The 19668-nt window shown below is 43.3% G+C and overlaps 1 protein-coding gene across 1 annotated transcript in view; it reads left to right on the top strand.

The window, feature by feature from the left end:
* MYOF (myoferlin) overlaps positions 1-19668 on the top strand; it is a 126065-nt gene that overhangs the window by 79836 nt on the left and 26561 nt on the right. Inside the window, exons 26-38 of the mRNA XM_087824454.1 lie at positions 1-164; positions 2471-2585; positions 4623-4728; positions 6153-6298; positions 8170-8343; positions 8764-8872; positions 9936-10013; positions 11963-12144; positions 12238-12396; positions 12515-12613; positions 13816-13977; positions 15849-16014; positions 18494-18570. Coding sequence (XP_087680580.1) covers positions 1-164; positions 2471-2585; positions 4623-4728; positions 6153-6298; positions 8170-8343; positions 8764-8872; positions 9936-10013; positions 11963-12144; positions 12238-12396; positions 12515-12613; positions 13816-13977; positions 15849-16014; positions 18494-18570 — 1737 coding nt within the window. The remainder of the gene's footprint in view (positions 165-2470; positions 2586-4622; positions 4729-6152; positions 6299-8169; positions 8344-8763; positions 8873-9935; positions 10014-11962; positions 12145-12237; positions 12397-12514; positions 12614-13815; positions 13978-15848; positions 16015-18493; positions 18571-19668) is intronic.

Raw genomic sequence — 19668 nt, 5'->3', positions numbered from 1 at the left:
TATGAAAATCAAGCCTTTATGTTTGGAAAATGGGGCACCTCTGGATTAGTGGGTCGCCATAAATTTTCTGATGTCACAGGAAAAATAAAACTCAAGAGGGAATTCTTTCTGCCTCCAAAGGGCTGGGAATGGGAAGGAAACTGGTCAGTTGATCCCGAAAGAAGGTGAGTTTTTCATTTTTTGAGAAAAACTATGGCAATGAAACTTTTCCCTGGAAATTGGTAAACTGATCTTCTCTGTTGTCATTTTTGATAATATTTATGTAATACTCAATGAGCAGGAGTAAGTCTATAGAAATTCATAGAAACTTGAAAGATATCATCAGCGTTCCATTATAAGACAAATAAATATAAAAAGACCCTGGGACTAACATTTACTGAGAACTTTTGTGTGTGAATGTGTTGAGCCATGTGATAAGCACTGACATCACCTTACTGAATCTAGACTACAGCCCTATAAGACACGTAGTGTCAAAAATTATCAAAGATCTGAGATTTTTACCTTTTTGTAAGCTTAACAAGGTCATCTGCCAGTTTCATGGATGCTGGAAGGAGACACAAGATTCCTGGTTCAGAGACAAAGGACTCTGTTGTGCACAGCAAAAGCAACACCAGAGTATTAACATTTACTCTATTTCTCAGAGCCCCAATTCCCAGAGTGACAAGAAGACAGTCAGATGACACTTGCACCTGCCATGAGTTATGTAACAGGAGAGAAACCCCGAGTTCAGAGAACCCAAATATTTTATAATGGGTAGTAAGTATGCTGGCTCTTTGCTCCAGAAAGAAATACCATCTCTGTCTCCCAAAGTTGTTTTCTATGCAAACATCCTTGAAAAGATAGTTTGTAACAAAAGTTATGGGCCCTGTGTGCAGAAATGCAAGAGAGACACTGAGATTTATCTCCCAACAAATAATAGTATTATCTTCACTTTACAGATGAGGAAACTGAAATCTGGAGAGATTAATTAATTTATCAAAAGGCACACAGGTATTAAGTGTTACAAGTCTAGTCTGGGCACTAAAACCGACACTCACCTACTATGCTGGAATATTTGTAAGAAACAGTAGAGGGAACATTTTAAATGGGTGAATTGTATGGTATGTAAATTATATCTCAGGAGCTGTTATTAAAAAGGAAATAAAGAAGAAACAGTAGAGAGCAGCAAGCATGTTTTCCCTGGAATCTGGGGGAAACCAAAGCCTGGTATCTGAGTGTTACCAACAGCAGCAGGACCGGAGGTCCCTCTTTTCTCCACTTCATGACAGCATACTTGAGTTTGGAGGAAACAAGCTTGTGAACTTGGATTCTAAGACCCTGTCCACATTTGTTTCCTGTAATCACATAGGCATTAGGGAAGGAGGGAAATGTGTGTGCTGGGTCTGGTCTGTTAAGACCCAGTGTTTACACACGATTGCTTTTAACCCATGGCAGCTTACTTTGGATGGAGTTGGGGTTGCTAGTAAGGAGAAGGGAAATGAGATTTGAATTGGACAGAAGGGAGGAAGGTTAGTGAGGACAGAGAAAGGCAGGGGGCATTGTGATGGGAAAAGCAGAAGGTAAAAACTTGTCAGGGCTTGATGAGGCCTCACAGGCAGCAGTCAGGTCTTCTATGCTCCTTCTCTGGGGCCCAGAGTAGTGATGGACGAGCCCAATTTATACAAATGGTTGGGACTATTTGTTTCCTGATTTCTTTCCAGTGCTTAATTCTAGGGGAGAATACGGCAGGGGAAAGATGTAGAGACGGTAAAGGAAAAAGAAACCTCACTTGAGTGGATACCTGGCAGAAGATTTAAGTCAGAGTTGGAACCTCTGTACTTTCCTCTATGTGTTGTCAAAATAGTTTCAGATCCAAGAGGAAAATTGGCATGGCAGAGAGTCAGTGCAGATTTCTCAAGTGCCCGAACGGAGTTTGGAGTCTTAAATGACCTGGTTTGGCTGCCTACCTAGGAACTATCCAGAAAATCTAAACTCCTCTCTTCAGCTTGTGTTATATAGACTGAGCAAGACATGAGTAAGAGTTTCCACACTTGGCCCCATGAGACCGTCTCCACTCCACTTTTAAAAATAGGGTGAATGAGGAAAGACCACGGTCTATTCTTTTGAACTGCTAGCCAAGAGTTTTGTTGAGAAAAAGCTGAATGGCCCTAAACTGAAACAGATATATGGAATATGAGGTCCCTATAAGATGTTGCCCACAATCCGTTTTCCCAGTCCCCACCCTAATTACTGAGAAGTAGCAACCCGGCTAGTCTGAGTTCTCTATAATTTAGGTCTCATTCCAGCAGGCCCCTTCATCAAAGGATGTCAAAAGCTATTAGTACAAAGACCAGTTTGGAGTGGAGAACCCACAAGGCTAGAGTGAGGAGGGGACTGGTGCCTCCCAGGCTGTAGATGGTTCTGGACCGTTGGAAAGAGCTGGGGTTGTTGGCTACCATTTCTCCCTTGGTAACCTGAGCCTTGTCTGCAGCTTGCTGACAGAGGCAGATGCGGGTCACACAGAGTTCACGGACGAAGTATATCAGAATGACAGTCGCTACCCCGGCGGAGAGTGGAAGCCGGCGGAAGACACCTACACCGATGCTGTGAGTGGCATGCTCCCGAGAAAGAGCCTTACACATTAGCTCTTTGGGCGCACAATTTGTGAATCCACTAACCACGGGCATGGCTTCCCCTTCTCCTCTGCTCCGTCTTGTGTTCTCAACAGCCTCGTATTCATGACAATCCACACAAATGCACCTATTATTTTCTGTAGAAGAGACATTGGGCCTACTTAACTAGATGTTGGTATGTGGTAAAGGTTGGGTTGTGCAGTTTTTTAAATTGTAAATATTTGTTACTTGACTAGTTTTAAAAGGATTTACAAATTGAAGGCTCATGTCTTTAAAATATTCAAACAGCATAAAAGTAAATGAAACGTAATTCTTCTCCATGATCCCTATTCCACGCCCCAGAGATAACCATTCATAAAAGTTTTCTGTTCATATACAAGTATATTACTTTTCCTTCCACCTAAATAAGATTGTATGCACAGGTCTACAACTGTAATTTTCACATAATAATACATCTTGGACATCTTTTGATATCAATACATATAGTTCTTTGGTACATTTTTTTCTTTGCCACACCCAATGCTGTTATTATGAAGCTTTTTTTTTCTGTTACTGTTCATATATATTAGCCTTTACTAAAGAAAAGATAGTTGTAAAAGTAGCCCTGAAATATTTATGGACCCCAAGAATGAAAGAAATTTTCTCTTTAAAATCTAGGTTTGCTTTTATCAGATTTTAGAGTCTTAATTTTGGAACATTTAATAAGTGTTTCATTACAAGTTAAAGAACTGAATTGTGTTAGATCTGTGTAATCTGACCAGAATCACCTTGCTCTAATGAGATTTTTTTAAAAACTGCCTGTAGCCCTAGCCAGTGTGGCTCTCTGGTTAGAGCACCGGCCCACTCAACCAAGGGTCCGGTTCAATTCCCCGTCAAGGGCACATACCTGGATTGCAGGTTAGATCCTCAGCCCCAACTGGGGCATGTGGGAGGCAACCAATCACTGTACCTCTCCCACATCTCTCTCTCTCTCTCCTTCCCTCCCTCCCTCTGTCCCACTCTAAAAATCAATGGACAAAATGTCCTTGGGGGAGGATTACAACAGATAATGCCTGCAGTGTTTTAGTACATGCACCCAATACAATTTAACTCATTCTCTTTCTGTGGACAGAGTTCTTTTTCCAGTCTTGGTTTTTTATAAGTGATGTGACAGTGAACATCCTTAAACATACATTTTTATTCACTTGTGAGAGTTTATCTGTAGGAGAGATCCCTGGGTTGTCCTGGTCAAGGTTTCGATGCACACACAGTTTTGATAAATGTTGCCAGACTGCTTTCAAAGAGGTTGTATAACCTTATATTTCCAGCAGCAGCACATGAGAGGTCTGTTTTCTAAACACTCACCATCACCCTTTCACATCTTCATCAATACTTGAAAAAAATGGTACCCTGTTGCTATTTTTTTCACATTCTTAATTTAAAGTGAAGCTGAGTATTTTTCCAAATGTTTATGGACCTCCTTTGTTTCCTTTGCTATGAACTTTTTTCATAACACTCCATTGGTTTTTACGTGGAACTGAAGTGAATATTTCACGTAAACTGTCTTCAGTCTTACATGATTAGTATCTATAACCTCCAGCACCATTTGTTACCTGATACTTGAAAACATGTGTTTTTCATGCTTTACCCATTTCTGATGGGTTCTTTCCAATATAACCCCTCATAAAAAGAGTCGCACCCTTTCATATGAAATTGAAACATATGAAACTGCTGATATTTCACCATTTTTGGCCTGCAAAAACAATTTCCCGTGGTTCAACCTAACATATTCCCTAATAGTGGAAACAGGAGGTAGCATTTTTTTTAAAAACAACAACACAAACACCTAATTTTTGTACAGCAACTGTGCCTAAATAAAGATTAGAGATTTTTCTGAATAAGATTGATATCTAAGATGGCATCTCAGTTACCCTGGTAAGTGTGAGGAATCATATCTCATCTTTGCATCTTAGTTGACATTATTGATTAGTCGTGACTCTTCATTTTTTTTGTTTTTGTTTTTTTTTAAAGAACGGTGACAAAGCGGCATCACCCAGTGAGCTCACGTGCCCTCCAGGTTGGAAATGGGAAGATGATGCATGGGTATATGACATAAATCGTGCAGTGGATGAGAAAGGTAACATTATATGTATTTTTGTCTTAATTTTTTTATTGCAGTTGACATTAGTTTCAGGTGTATAGATAGTAATTAGACATTTATACACCTTATGAAGTGGTCATCCCAATAAGTCTAGTAGACAAAAGTAAGATGTTAGGTCTAGTATCTGACAAGGGGCGCTGCAGCCTGGCCCTGCTTAGCCAGAGTAAAAATTCCTTGGGGCCCGGCCGGGCGTGGCTCAGTGGTTAAAGCGTCGACCTAGAATCCAGGCGACCAGGGTTCGATTCCCCATCAGGGCACATGCCCGGGTTGCGAGCTACAGCCGATCAATGACTCTCTCATCATTGATGTTTCCATCTCTCTCTCTCCCTCTCCTTTCCTCTCTCTGAAATCAATAAAGATATATTAAAAAAAAAAAAATTCCTTGGGAGGGAGGAGTCCTACCCGTTGGTTGGTGTATGACAACCAGGTCATGTGGTTTTACTTGTGACTGTTCAGAGGCCAAATCTGAAGGACAAGCCAGTGCTTGGACAGGTGTGGGGTCAGGGACTGTCAAGAGTAAAAAATGAGAGGTAAAGGGGCTGGGTGGCTGGACTTTGGGATGCCAGGAATCCATAATAAAGTATTGGAAGGGAACTAGAGTGTACATTTCCTTGATTCTAACCACACCCCATGCCCTCTTTGGAGACTATAAAATACCTTCAAAGTCCTATTCAGCAATAATGTAGATTATTGACATAGCCTCTGCTAATGGTATATATCCTTTTCTATGAATAATAATATAAAGTTTTAAATGAACTATAACATTTGGAATTATCAAAAGAGAAAATCTGATTGTTTTTTTCCTTCTGAGATGGAGTAGTACATAGGTGGTGTGATCCTGACACACCACCAGGCCTTGTAATAACAGTTAACATTGACTGAGCACAATCTATGTGCTGAGCACGGCCCTAGTGCTTTGCATGCATTATTTTGATAATTCGTTTTTTTAAAGGTGTATTTTACCATTATACTGGAGGGCCATAGGCAGGTTTACTGACTTGCAAGGAATATTTTTTAGTACACAGCTAGCATGTGGGGATGCTGGGATTTGAACTCAAGTTGTGTAACTACACAGGCCACACACTTTTAACCACCATCTACTTCTGCCTCTTGTACTGTGCTTTATTTTTAGATGCACTCAATTACCATGAATGACTGGAGGTATAAAAGTGGAGGGGAACCCCATGGCCTCCAAGGGAGCTTTTTGAAGAGGGAGCCAGGGGAATAGTGCTATATTCAGTTTGACTGAGTTGCAGCAACGTGAAAGAAGCAGTGGCATTCAGTCATGACGGTAGAGAATATTTGGGGGTAGAAAGAGCAACTGAGTGCTTCCTGGAAGTTTATTTTGCAATCTGGCAAGTGTATCTCCTTTGGATAACTGTTCACAAACTCTGTTCTAGGCTGGGAGTATGGAATTACCATTCCTCCTGATAATAAGCCCAAGTCCTGGGTTGCGGCAGAGAAAATGTATCATACTCATAGGCGGCGAAGGCTGGTCCGAAAACGAAAGAAAGATTCAACACAATCCACTACAAGTACTGCAAAGGTAAGAGGGGCAGTGGAAGGGAGCTGGGGTGAGGCTCTGCTTTCCAGACCACACAGAATTCCACCTAACGTTTTCTACAGAAGCCACTTGCCAATCAAGGGCCTAATGCCTTGCTCCAGGGTTCTCAGAGTGTGCCCCTCACCCTGGTCAACTGGCCACAACAGCATTACCTAGGGATTTGTTAGAAATGCCCTACTGATTTTAGGAACTCGGGGGGGATGGGGAGGGCAGCAACAAGGTGATTCTGAAGCAGGCTAAATATTGAGAACCACGCAAGAGGTAGTACCAGAAACAGGAATTATTTGGAAGCATAATGGAATAGTGGTAATAGCTCAGGACTTGGAATAAGCAGCATGAGGACTTAACTCCTGGCTTCATTTTATTTCTCATCTGCAAAATGGGTATAATATCATGCTTCAAATTAGGGAATGGTAGGGCTTAAATGGAATAATAAAAAATTAGGTGAAACTAATACTAATTACAGTAATAAGTGGTGTGTTTTGTGTGTCTTTTATAATGCTAAATACTGAATATGCATTATCTACAATCCACAAGGCCAACATTTTACCCCCATTTCACAAAGATTAAATAGACTTGGTCTAGGCCACATGTGTAGTAAGTGATACAGCCAGTGTTTGAACACAAGCTAGGCCAATTCCTAACAAGAACTCTGTCTATCCCACAAAGTTCCTGACTCACAAGGTAGGCATAATGAATAAAGTTATGTTTTATTAGATGGTGAGCTTCTTAGGCACAAAATTGGACCCACAGTCATCTTTGTATCCTTCTGGCCAACTCAGGAACTTGTTCCTAATAAATAATGGAGTAGATGGAATAAGCTGATCAATGAATATTTGTTATTTAATTATCCCTGTTGTGATGGGGCGAGAAGTTTCTAGAGGCACTGACTCCCTCCCCACGAGAGCACGAAGGTGACGTGGAAAGAACACTGAGCCACCAGTCAGAAGACTGGAAACTTGACCCCCTTCTACCAGAGCCTTCTTGAGACTTTGATCCTGTTCCCTAACCTGCCTCACTCCTGGCTACACAAACTACTTCAACGCCACTATTAACACTATTAGAGGGCCAATTACCAGACTGTGCTTGATCTGGTTTATCGAAAGTTGAAAAACTAGCCCCTACAATGAATATTAGCCCACGTGGAGTTCTTATTTCTACAGTCATAATTGTTATTCAGTATTATTCTACATTTATTCAACCTACTCATACTTTTACGATATTTACATAAAAGGCACACCACTAAAATGCCAGCTACATGAAGACAGTTCTCTTCACTGCTTCCTGGGCTCTTAGCACAGCACCTGGCACATCGAAGGCACTCAGGCTTGTTGAGCGGACTGGATGGAACGGTGAAAACCGAGATCACTGATACATAGTTTTAAGATAAAAAGTACTGTACTCAATTGTTAATATTACAAAAGGAATATACCCTGACCCACCATGTAATTATTAGTTATGGCAGCTATTCAGCTTAGACAAGACTTTTAAACCCTGGGGAAAGCGGTATCACGTTGCCCCTCCGTATATACAACGGAGATGATAGTGGTTTCCGAGCTCACCAAGTGAAGACACAGAAAGCAACCCGAAAAGGAATCAGCACGTCACCCCCGAAGTCCCAACAAAGGTGCCCCGCAGCCCCGCAGCCCCGCAGCCCCGCAGCCCCGCAGCCCCGCGGGCGCGGGCAGCGCGCCTGTTTTGCTGCCGGGCGCGCCCCCGGCTCCCAGCGCAGCGCTCGGATTTTCAGCACCTACCTGTCGATTGACCAGATGATTCGCTTCATCAACCAGAAGAGTAATGACCACGGTCACGCTCACGCTGAACCATCATTAACGGTTCTCCTCCCGGTCCAGGCCCTGCAAGAATTTGAGGACCAGGAGGGCTGGGAATACGCGTCTTTGATTGGCTGGAAGTTCCACTGGCAGCAGCGCAGCTCCGACACGTTCCGCCGCCGGCGCTGGCGGAGGAAGATGGCCCCCTCGGAGACGCACGGCGCCGCCGCCATCTTCAAGCTGGAGGGCGCCCTGGTGAGTAGCAGGCAGCCGACCGCAAACGGCAGCGGGCGGGGTAGACTATGTGCGAGTGGCAGGCAACGCCGCCCACCCACGGGCGGCCCTCCAGGGGCGCCGAGCTCTGGTGTCCTCTCCCTCCCCCGCTGTCCCCGCCTGGTTTCCTCTCCAGAACCTGCAGCCGCCCCCCGCCACGTGCGCGCAGCCGCCCCCGCCACGTGCGCGCAGCCGCCCCCGCCACGTGCGCGCAGCCGCCCCCGCCACGTGCGCGCAGCCGCCCCCGCCACGTGCGCGCAGCCGCCCCCGCCACGTGCGCGCAGCCGCCCCCGCCACGTGCGCGCAGCCGCCCCCGCCACGTGCGCGCAGCCGCCCCCGCCACGTGCGCGCAGCTGTGGCCTCTCCAGCGCAGGCGCGCTGACCGGTGCTCTGCCTCCCTAGGGCGCGGACACGAGCGAGGACGGCGAGGAGAGCGGCCGGGAAAAGCAGCGGCACAGCGCCACCGCCGTGTTCGGCGCCAACACGCCCATCGTGTCCTGTAATTTCGACAGTGAGTCTTAAACATGTCTTCGTGCGCTCTGCTAGTCGGGTTTTTCTCAAGAAGACTCTTCAAGTCACCAAATAGGATAAAAGTGTACATGGATTGTTTAAAAGTGCAGCTTGAAAAATCCTGCTTGGGGTAGAAGGTGGTCAAATCATTCATTTCAACGTACTCTGTTCAGTATGTACACATTCTGTCTATTAAGGCCCCCGAAGGATGACTTTAATGAGAAAAAATATTCAAAAAGTTAAGTAAAGGTTGGTTTCCATGATAACCTTCAGGAATTTTGGAATGAGGCAGACCTACTCTATAATAATGGCGAATCGTTATATAAGCCTTAGCATGTTCCAGGCACTGTAGATATTAACTCGTTTAATCCTGTAACAGCCTTCAAAGGTAAGTGCTATTATTGTCCCCATTTTACAGGTGAGGAGCTGAGGTGCAAAAAGACTAAATTACTTGACCAAGGTCTTACAACTTATAAGCACTGGAGACAAGATTTGAACTCATGTAGTCTGGCTCCCAGAATCTGTGCAGTGAATCATAGCGCTCTGCTGTCCTCCAGTTGTGTGTGTGTGTGTGTGTGTGTGTGTGTGTGTGTGGCAGTAGGGAGCATGTTGAGTGGGGCTGTATATGCGTTCATACAATGAGTATAAAGATTTTGAAATATCAAAGAAACTGAACAAATAACTCTTTCCTAGATCTGGTGCTGAAATAGTATAGAAAGCCCTATTTCTATAACTCCTGGAGACCCAGTCTCCTTTCAAAAGTCGGTCGGTGATGACAAGCAGTGCCCTAAATCCAGGTAGCTGACACTAGGAGTAATGATCTCCTGATTGACACACTTGCACTGAGCTTACTGTGATATTTTTAAAATAAGTTTCATTTTATAGGAAACAGAACTACTTTGGGAGGGCATGTCATCACCATTATATGTGTTCTTTACTGTGAGCAGTAGATCTGGGTGACTCATTTATTTATCTGAAGCATGTAATATCTCCAAATATTCCAGGAAAATAGTCGTTTACAATATTGTGTTTCTTGTAAGTAACCTCCATCCTGTTCTTTTTAGGAGTCTACATGTACCATCTGCGCTGTTATATCTACCAAGCTAGAAACCTCATGGCTTTAGACAAGGATAGCTTTTCAGGTAAAGGAAAAAACTCCTCCATCTCACACCTTATTACATAGCAGGCTAGCTTGGTTCTACTTTTCATCAAGTGGATGCTCTCAGTTATTTCTAACAACAACAAAAAGCATTTCCATATTGAGATTAGTTTGATGTGCATGAAATAAATTGCTCAGTCATTAGATCAATAAGCACTGAGCACAGTGCCGAACACTGATGCTGGGTGCTGGAGATACATGGAACATACATGGCCCTTTAATACTAATAATCATTAATTGATTAAGTAATGAAAAGCACCAAAAAGAAAGGCAGCTTCTGCTCTCTCTTTATACACATAGCTGTATACATATATCCTAGACTCTTGGGCTACTATAAATTAAGATCATATATGTACATATGATATCATATATATAGTGTATATGTATTTGTAGTTCTCTTAAGTTGACAAAAAGATCACAAATTCACCTATTTACCTACAGCACGGGCTTGAAGCAGTTTGGAGTCCATCCTGACCTTCTTTGCTGCCTGCTCCCCAAATTCCCAGCACCATAAAACCATGAGACTTCATCACCCCTCACACTGACAGCTCAGCTAATTTTGTCACATTTGGCCTGGTTCTGAGGAAAAGATCAGGGAACCTGCTGTCTGGGGATGTGTGCTTTTGCATTCCACTTCAGGACCTGCAGATGGCAGAGCTTGCCTGGCCCTTCTGTGGAAACAGCTGTTAAAGCAATTGCCTGACACTCTGGCGTGCTCCCATCAATTGTGAGGTGTCTTCCAAGCATACATGAATGATTTCCTTTTCTTACATATCAGAGCACATTCAATGTTATCCCCATAATACGCATCTCCAAAATGGTTTTTGTGAACACATTTTCAAATATTCACCACCAGGGGGCACTCAGTCATTAAAAGTCAAAGTTAGAATCCTATCAAAATTCTCAACTAAAGTTGCATAAAACTCAAAGCACATTCTTTACAGTTTGAGATATAAGATAGAACATTGGAGCAAAAGCAAAGAGTCCCATTCATATGATGCTACAGTGCTAAAAACCAAGCACACTTTTGCCTTATGTAAAACAGCTTTAGTTTATAGATTACTTTATTGCTCAGATAGGTCAGCTCCAGTCAACTGCAAAAAGTATTGGTGAAATTATTTAGCATAGAGGAGAAATAGATTTTTTTCCTTACCTTTTTGTCCAGCATTATGGAAGTATAATTTAAAAAGTGGTATTTAAAGTGTACAATGTTATGATTTGATACATACATACATTGTGAAAGGATTTCCACATTTGAGTTAACATGTCTGTCACCTCACATATTTACTTTTTGTGTGAGTGAGAACACTTAAGTTCTACTCCCTTAGCAAATTTCAATTATATAGTACAGTGTTATCAGCTATAGTCACCATGTTATACATGAGGTCCTCAGACCTTACTCATCTCAAAACTGAAATTTGTATCTTTTTACTAACCTCTCCCATTTGCCCTCCACCAAGCTCCTGGCAACCAACATTCTACTCTGTTTTTCCAAGAGTTTGACTTTTTGGGGGCCATTCCACATATAAGTGATACCATGTAGTATTTCTTTTTCTCTATCTGGCTTATTTCACTTAGCATAATGCCCTCAAGGTCCATCCGTGTTGTCACAAATAGCACGATTTACTGTTTATTAAAGGCTGAACTATATTCCATTGTGTGTGCATATGGAGCCATATCTATACATGTCCCATATTTTCTTTATCCCTTCATCCATAGGTTGCTTTTTCGTTTTGCTGATGGTTTCTTTTACGGTGCAGAAGCTTTTTAGTTTGATGTAGTCCCAGTTTATTTTTGTTTTAGTTGCCTTTGCTTTGCTGTCAAATTTAAAAAATCAGTGCCAGGCCAGTGTCAAGGAACTGTTTTCTTCTAGGAGTTTTATGGTCTCAAATTTTGGCCATGGCCCATTGTTATTCTCTTTTTCGGTTTTAGACCCATATGCTCATGTCTCCTTCCTCCATCGGAGTAAAACCACAGAGATCATCCACTCCACTCTGAATCCCACATGGGACCAAACAATTATATTTGATGATATTGACATCTACGGGGAACCCGAAACAGTCCTACAGAACCCACCCAAAGTTGTCATTGAACTTTTTGACAATGACCAAGTGGTAGGTAATTTAGAATTTCTAAGATGGCATGGGGGATTGATAGAGATGAATAGGGATGTGTTTGGGGAATTAAAGGGTTGTTTGTTTTTCTAGGGCAAAGATGAATTTTTAGGACGAAGCATGTGCTCTCCTCTGGTGAAACTAAACTCAGAAATGGACATCACGCCCAAACTTCTCTGGTACCCAGTAATGAATGGAGACAAGGCTTGTGGGGACGTCCTTGTAACTGCAGAGCTAATTCTGAGACACAAGGTACTTGCTGGGTGGGTCCTCACTCATACATGCTTTCAGAGTAGCTGTTTAAAACACTGTTAATGACTCGAGGCTTGAACTAAAGGGAAGCATTGACATTTGCATGTTTGTTTCACAGGATGGCTCCAACCTTCCCATTCTTCCCTCGCAGAGGGCACCAAATCTATACATGGTCCCCCAGGGCATCAGGCCTGTGGTTCAGCTCACCGCTATTGAGGTATGCTGCTCTCCGTGATAATGTGATCAAATCAAATGGATGTGGCTGTAGAACTGGAATCTTTCACATAGGAAATGGGATCTTGCTGTCTCTAATTTATTACAGAATTTGCCCCAAATTTTGAAATATTCATGGAAATAGAAGGCTTGTCAAAGCAGGAATGGGTCATTTCTAGCATCACTGAGGGAATCCAGAGTTCTCATTTACTGGGAGCCAGCAGATTTCTGAGTTTCCTACGTCAACTGGAGAACTGGGAGAGGGAAGACAGACTCAGAACAGCATGCCTGTGTGTGTGGAGAGAGCAAGGGGCCCAAGAGAGAGGTGGAGGTAGAGCGTGGGCAGAGAGTAATGGGAAATGGTGACGTGTCAGACAATGGAGCAGATACAGGCCGATGGAGCAAAGCGGGTAGCTCAATGGACAGTGATTGACCTACTCTCTAGGACTCTCCCTAGTTAGCCAACTAGCTGCTACCTTGGGATTTCAGTTCTAGGCTGTCTTGCTCTTGTTCTCAAAGACTGAGGCAGATGGCTTTAAGCAACACCTATCATTTTTAAATGCTTGCATGTCACTTAAGAAGTTCACACTCGATCCTCAAAATAACCCTATGAGAGAGAAAACTGTCAGTCCTGTCTATGGGTAAGACACAGAGTGGTTAACCAACCTGCCAGAGTTCACATGCTCTGCTGTGGCACAGCCAGGATTTAACTCCCACACTCTTAGCTGCTCTGATATTTTAGCAGCTCAGGCAGGAGAAGGAGAGGCAAGCCTGCTTTCCTTGCATCACATGCAGGCTTTCTAGGATAATATTCTCAGAGATTTTTAGCAAATCTGCAGAAGTCACTTTTTTTCTTTAAATGTCTTTATAGATTTCAGAGAGAGGAAGGGGGAGGGGGGAGAGAGAGAAAGAGGGAGAGAAGGAGAGAGGGAGAGAGGGAGAAACATCAATGATGAGAGTCATTGATTGGCTGCCTCCTGCACGCCCCCGACTGAGGATCGAGCCTGCAACCCACACATGTGCCCTGACGGGGAATCAAACCGAAATCGCCTGGATCATAGGTCGATGCTCAAATGCTGAGCCATGCTGGCTGGGCTACACAAGTTACTCTTAAAAAGTTTAGTGGTTATTAAGAGAGAACTTTTTTTTTAATATTATTTTTAATATGATAGATTTCCTTTCCTTCTCCTTACATTGTTTTCTTAGATTCTAGCTTGGGGCTTAAGAAATATGAAGAACTACCAGATGGCTTCTGTCACATCCCCCAGCCTCATTGTGGAGTGTGGAGGGGAGAGGGTAGAGTCCGTGGTCATCAAAAACCTTAAGAAGACGCCCAACTTTCCGGGCTCTGTTCTCTTCATGAAAGTGGTACAGTATCAAGACTCTATTTCATGTTTCATGTGTGCTGGGTTGCTGAATTTTATTTGAAATATGAAATATATTCACATCACTCACCTGTACATAGTTTATATATGTCCGAAGTCTGAAAACAACTAGAAAAACTGCCTTGGATTCAGCTTGTCAATGACTTTCCCTCCTTAGATTCTTACACTGTCGTGATGGTTTCTTAAAGCTTCAAGCAACCTCACTAATGCAGAAAAATCTATGAGCAGTGCTAATATATTTCTCCAATACACTTTCCATCTGTTCCATTATCTGTTACAAGTCCTTGCTTAATGACCTGAGGGCAGAATGTTAACCCTTCCTTGTGGCCCTGCACATGGGCCAGAACCCTCCAAATAGAGACTGGCCGACTGGGAAAAGGCAGTCACCGAGGAACTCATATGGGGTGGTGGGGCCACGCCCTCACAGCCTGTGCCTGTGCCCCACCTCTAAGTGCCCCACCTCCAGGCCCCCCTGCAATGACATCTACTTTATTGCATCAGAGTTATTCTTTGGTTATTAGAAATGTGGCTGCATCAGCTCTCGTTCACAGTCTTCCGTCATAGACCCAGAGTAGTTTGGAAGAAGAAGAGGTCACCCACTCTTTCCACAATCCTTAACTTTTTAAAAAAGAAGAATCTGTTTTACTCTACTAAATAGAAAGAGATAAAAATAAAGGTACTGCTTCAGTTTGATGGGGTAGAAGGCCCAGACCTTCCTGTTCCTTTCCCCAGCCCAGTTATTTGGTTTCACCAGCACACCTGCTCTGGAACACTAGGGTCCTGTGTATTAACTTCCCCTTTTACAGATGAGAAATCTGAGGCCAAGAGGGGGAAATGCCTTACCCAGGCCCCACAGTGAGTGCCAGGACTACAATAGCAGTGGCCACATCTCCGTGCTAGCTGCATTCACACTCCCTGCATCTAGTCATTATTCTAACCTGAAGAGCAGTCCTTTTCCCTCCTCTTATGCCCACTTTGGAGGAAACTGAGAAGTTAGGTGATTTACACAGCTAGCAAATGGGTGGCTAGAGTTTGGACGTAGATTCCTCCAACTCAAAAGCCCATGCTCTTCCCCTACAGTAGTATAGATGGAGAACTACCTGGGTGCTCCAGAATCCCTCAGTGGTCGTTGCCAGGCTACTCCACCCATCCATGTCTACTCCTCAGCCCCTCCCACACCCCCAAGTCCTAGTCTGGAATCTAGCCTTGGTTGGCAAAGGTGAAGGAAGCTGCTCAGTTGACTCCGGTGTCTTCTATTCCTTTGCAAGGCCAGAAGTGGAAATTTACCTGAGACCAGCCCATGATTCCCAATCACACAACGTCACCAAGGCCACCAAATTCCACATGAAGAACTAAGAGGTGTTGAGGAAAAATGAGCATCCCATTTTGGCACCAAACCTCCAGGGCTAAAAGACTCCCAAGCCACAGTTACTTCCCCTTGAAGGTTCAGTTTTAGTGTGACCATTTCTAAATTCCAACTAAATGCTACATCCACATCCTGTCACAAAGTAGAGCCAGGTACTAGGTACTATTCTAAGCACTTCACGTGTATTAATTCAACAACCCTGCTGTTACTGAGAAGATAATTGGGGCATAGAAAGTTCCCTGAGGTCATGCAGCTCCTAGTGGCTGAGCCAGGATTCCGTCCCAGGTGGTCTGGCTCAGAGCTCATGCCTTTGAGCATGTGCTGCTTGCCTAGTATATAAGTTACTGAACTACTTAACTGTGAGTCCCCTGGGCTATGCCAAACGGACAAAAAGGTCCTGGGTTGGGCCTTTGGGAAGTGTTTATTGGCAGAGCTGCTCTTGTCAGGTCTTGTAGAGAGAAGTGATGCTTACCTCTGTGACCCCCCAGTTCCTGCCCAAAGAAGAACTGTACATGCCTCCGCTAGTGATCAAAGTCATTGACCACAGGCAGTTTGGACGGAAGCCCATTGTTGGCCAGTGCACCATCGACCACCTGGACCGCTTTCGTTGTGACCCATATGCAGGAAAGGAGGACATTGTGCCCCAGCTCAAAGGTAAGATGAAGTCTAGAAATAACACATGGGACTTTTCATGCATGATCTGACCTAATCTTTACAAACCTTCTCAAGGTAAGTATTTATTGTCCAGGTTTCACAGATGAGGTAACAGTTTGAGTTAGTGAGCTGTGTAACTTGCCCAAGGTAAGATAGTGGCAGAGCTAGACTAATTCTGGCCTTGTTTGGGGGTGCCCAGTGCTCAAGCTACTACCTTCTGAGACATCCTGCTCCTGAATGAACAGAAGACTTCTTTGTCCAAAATGTTGAGTGCTTCATGAACTTTTATATAGTCCAGCAGGGAAGAGAGACAAGGAAATGGGTGATTGCAGTCAGGTGTGATCAGTATTTTGATGGGTAAATACAAGGCCCTCCCACCCCATCCCCTGTGTAAACACGGAGGGGGAATTTTTATTTTAAACTTCTTTCAATCTGTTGTTCCACCTCATTAATGCATCACATCATTGTTGAGATGCAATTTGAAGGATATTATTTCATTGTTGTCTATCAAGTAAAAATAACACCTGCTGGAGTAAATAATTTACCTTAGATCACATAATAAGTAAATGATAGCGTGGGCATGGTCCTTACCTTAGAGTTCCATATTAAATTGTTGACAAATAGCGTTTTGCTATTGTCCATTCAATAATGATTTGTTTTTAACTTACCATGTGCCAAGGACTGTGTTGGGCCTAGGGACTGGGTTGCATTAGTGAACAAGGTCCCAGGGCCCCTGGCCTCATGAATTTAGACCCCACAGAGAACTGGCACTCATTCAGCTGATCACTGGTAGCCTCCATACTGAAGCAGATGTTTCAGCAGCTATGCCGCTAAACAGCTCTGTTTAATCTTCCATAAGGTTTGGTATTGATATTACAGAGCCTCTGGAACTCATCAGCTCTGTGGGCCTGAGCATCCTGTATCCTTGATTCAGAGAGGAGGAAAGAATAAAATCCACATGTGTTTATCCATAAATTTCCCAGGCAGAGCATTTTGTGCTGAATTGATGGTGCCTAAAATAACCACATTTTTATAATAAGGATTATCGTAACTATGGGCATTGCTTTAACCGAGGTTACTAAATGAAGATAAACCATTTTCCTAGCATTTCCTAGACTTGAGGGAGTACTTGGTTGGCCTAATGTGGGAAGAGCATAGAATAACTTTCCTCCTATTCCTGAGTTTTGTTTACTGGAGGATGGGAAAGGGAGAACTGACAGTGTAAGAAGGAATTTGCATACAGTTGTGTTCCCACATGCCTGCCCATCTGGCCGTCACGTTCTGTGTTGCAGTTGTCCAGGATTGTGGGGCATGATCTTGGAAGCATAGAGACTGCTGATAGATCTGGAGGTACCACATGGATACACAAGGACCTAGCATAGCAACTGATATATCACAGATGCTCAGTGTCAGTCTGCCTTGCCACCCCAGTGTTGCCCTGATCATTTCTCTGACATTTATTGAGTATTTACTCTGTTCTGGGCTCTGGTGTGACAGTTAAAACACAAGCTTTGTGGTCAGACAGACCTAGATTCCTTATTTCCACTTTCTACTAATTACCTAACCTGAAGCGAGTGACTTGCTTTCTCTTAACTTCAGTTTGTTTTTTAAATCTTTATAATGGGGATAATGGTACATAGTTTACACTATTATTGAGGGATTAAATGAGATGATACGTGTAAAGAGCTCAGCCACTGTCAGGCACATGGTAGGTACCTAGAAAACATGTGTTTCCTCCACTCCTTTATGTCCTGTATGTCAGTTGCCTGGGTGGGTTATACAGAAAGTTCTTTTGGCTTGGCAGAGTTTCTTCTGTCTGGGTTTGGTCTCCTGTTGATATCTTACTGCTTGATGCTTCTTCCATAAAGGGTGAACATACCTCTTACCTTCACCCTCACCCTAGACTGAGGCTTTGACACTCCTTTAGCTGAACCAAACCTAGTGAGCCCGGGGGCTGCTCCTGAGCCCTTGCTCTAACCCCAAAATCCAGAGCCACAAATATTCTGGAAATTACGTAAAGTCAGGACATGTGCCTTTTCCCTCTGCACGCACTACGACACCCACGGCTGGCTGAGCCATGGAAATGTGCAACTATTCACCCTGCATTACTTTTCTGTGTCTGAGAACAGATTCCACGATAAGGGGGCTCCTTTAGATATAGGTTTCCCCCAGTCCTCCCTACCACTTCTGTATCTTCTAAAGACATGTATTGACAGTTATTTTTAGAGCACTTTCTATGTATAGGCACTGGGATAACTGTCCAAGGCAAAATAAAAATGTCTAAAATCCGATCATATTTTGGGAAAAGTGATGAATTGTTGGGTTATTTCCTACATTCATGTGTGGTCCTCTCCACTCAGTAGTCTCATCCCAGAGTAAACTCTACCATCCACTCTGTGGCTGTTAAACTTGAACTTGGAGTAGAATGTTCACCACTGTATTTTTTATAAGCATCTTAGATTATGAAATTATCTTGCAGCCTCCTTTATGTCTACCCCACCCTCCCGGGACATCATTATCGAAATAGAAGACACCAAACCTTTACTGGCTTCGAAGGTAGGCTTCAGACTGATTGTCAGATAATGTCAGTTTTATCTTCCAGGTGTCTAAGCATTGGGTGAACTTAGTCAAACAAGCTTTCGATGCAATTAAAATAATAATAAACCAATATCCCAAGGTAAAGATTTGAATATTGCACTCATCAAAAGTTATAATGATGCTGCATGGACTAATGTTCTGTACCCTCAGTCACCCCAGATATTTAAAATAATCCCCAGGCCAGGTCCCCACCCTCCAAGAGGAACCTAGACATCAGTATATTTTAAAATCTCCCCAAGTGATTTTAATTTGCAGGCAGGTCTGAGAACCATTGGTGTGGGCAATCTGAGGGATACCACTTGCTAGCAAAAGAAATTTCAAGAGCGAATTTATAGCATTATCACATTCGGAAGATGGATGCATGGAGCACACTGGTTTTTTCCCTATGTGAAGCAGAAGGGTCATGGGTTTTTAATGACCCTATTTGTCAGTGTATGGGATATCCCTGATTTTTCTATTCACTGTGGTTTTGAAGTGAAGAAATTGGTGGAAATGCTCACTCAGGACCCCATTTTAAAACCATTCCAGTCAATTGTATAAGAAGGAAGGGGGGGAGTATCTCAGCCCAGAAAAAAGAAAACATCAAACATCTCCCTGTTTCTGTTGGCATTTATGATGGACTTGCACAGCAGGTTTTAATGTGCAAACTGGCCAAAAAATGCACATGATTGCATTTTAATGTGTTATGTCCATAAACAGTGCCTTAAAAAAAAGCCCACTTCCTTCCCACCACATTAAACTCACCAACAATTGGACCGTGTTAAATGTGGTCTCCACAGCCAGCACTGTGTAGCAGTGTGTTAGCTTCTATTCCCGGAGAATCCTCCATGGTCACAAATGACAATATCGAACTTACAGACTCTGTGTTCACTTTGTAAATTACCCCCAATATTCCCAATAAAACAGTAGTAGCCTGGGGAGAAGTTAAGTATGATACACCTAAGATCCTTTATGTTCATTTTCACAACACTCTGGAAAAAGACAGTTTAAGATGCTGCTCCATAACCTGCCTCCAGCTTTTTTACTTCCCGTTGTCAGTCAGGTCTTACTCTTGCC

This window comes from Miniopterus natalensis, chromosome 14 (assembly GCF_054644295.1).
Source record: "Miniopterus natalensis isolate mMinNat1 chromosome 14, mMinNat1.hap1, whole genome shotgun sequence".
NCBI lineage: Eukaryota > Metazoa > Chordata > Mammalia > Chiroptera > Miniopteridae > Miniopterus > Miniopterus natalensis.
This window is presented reverse-complemented; position numbering and strand designations above follow the sequence as displayed.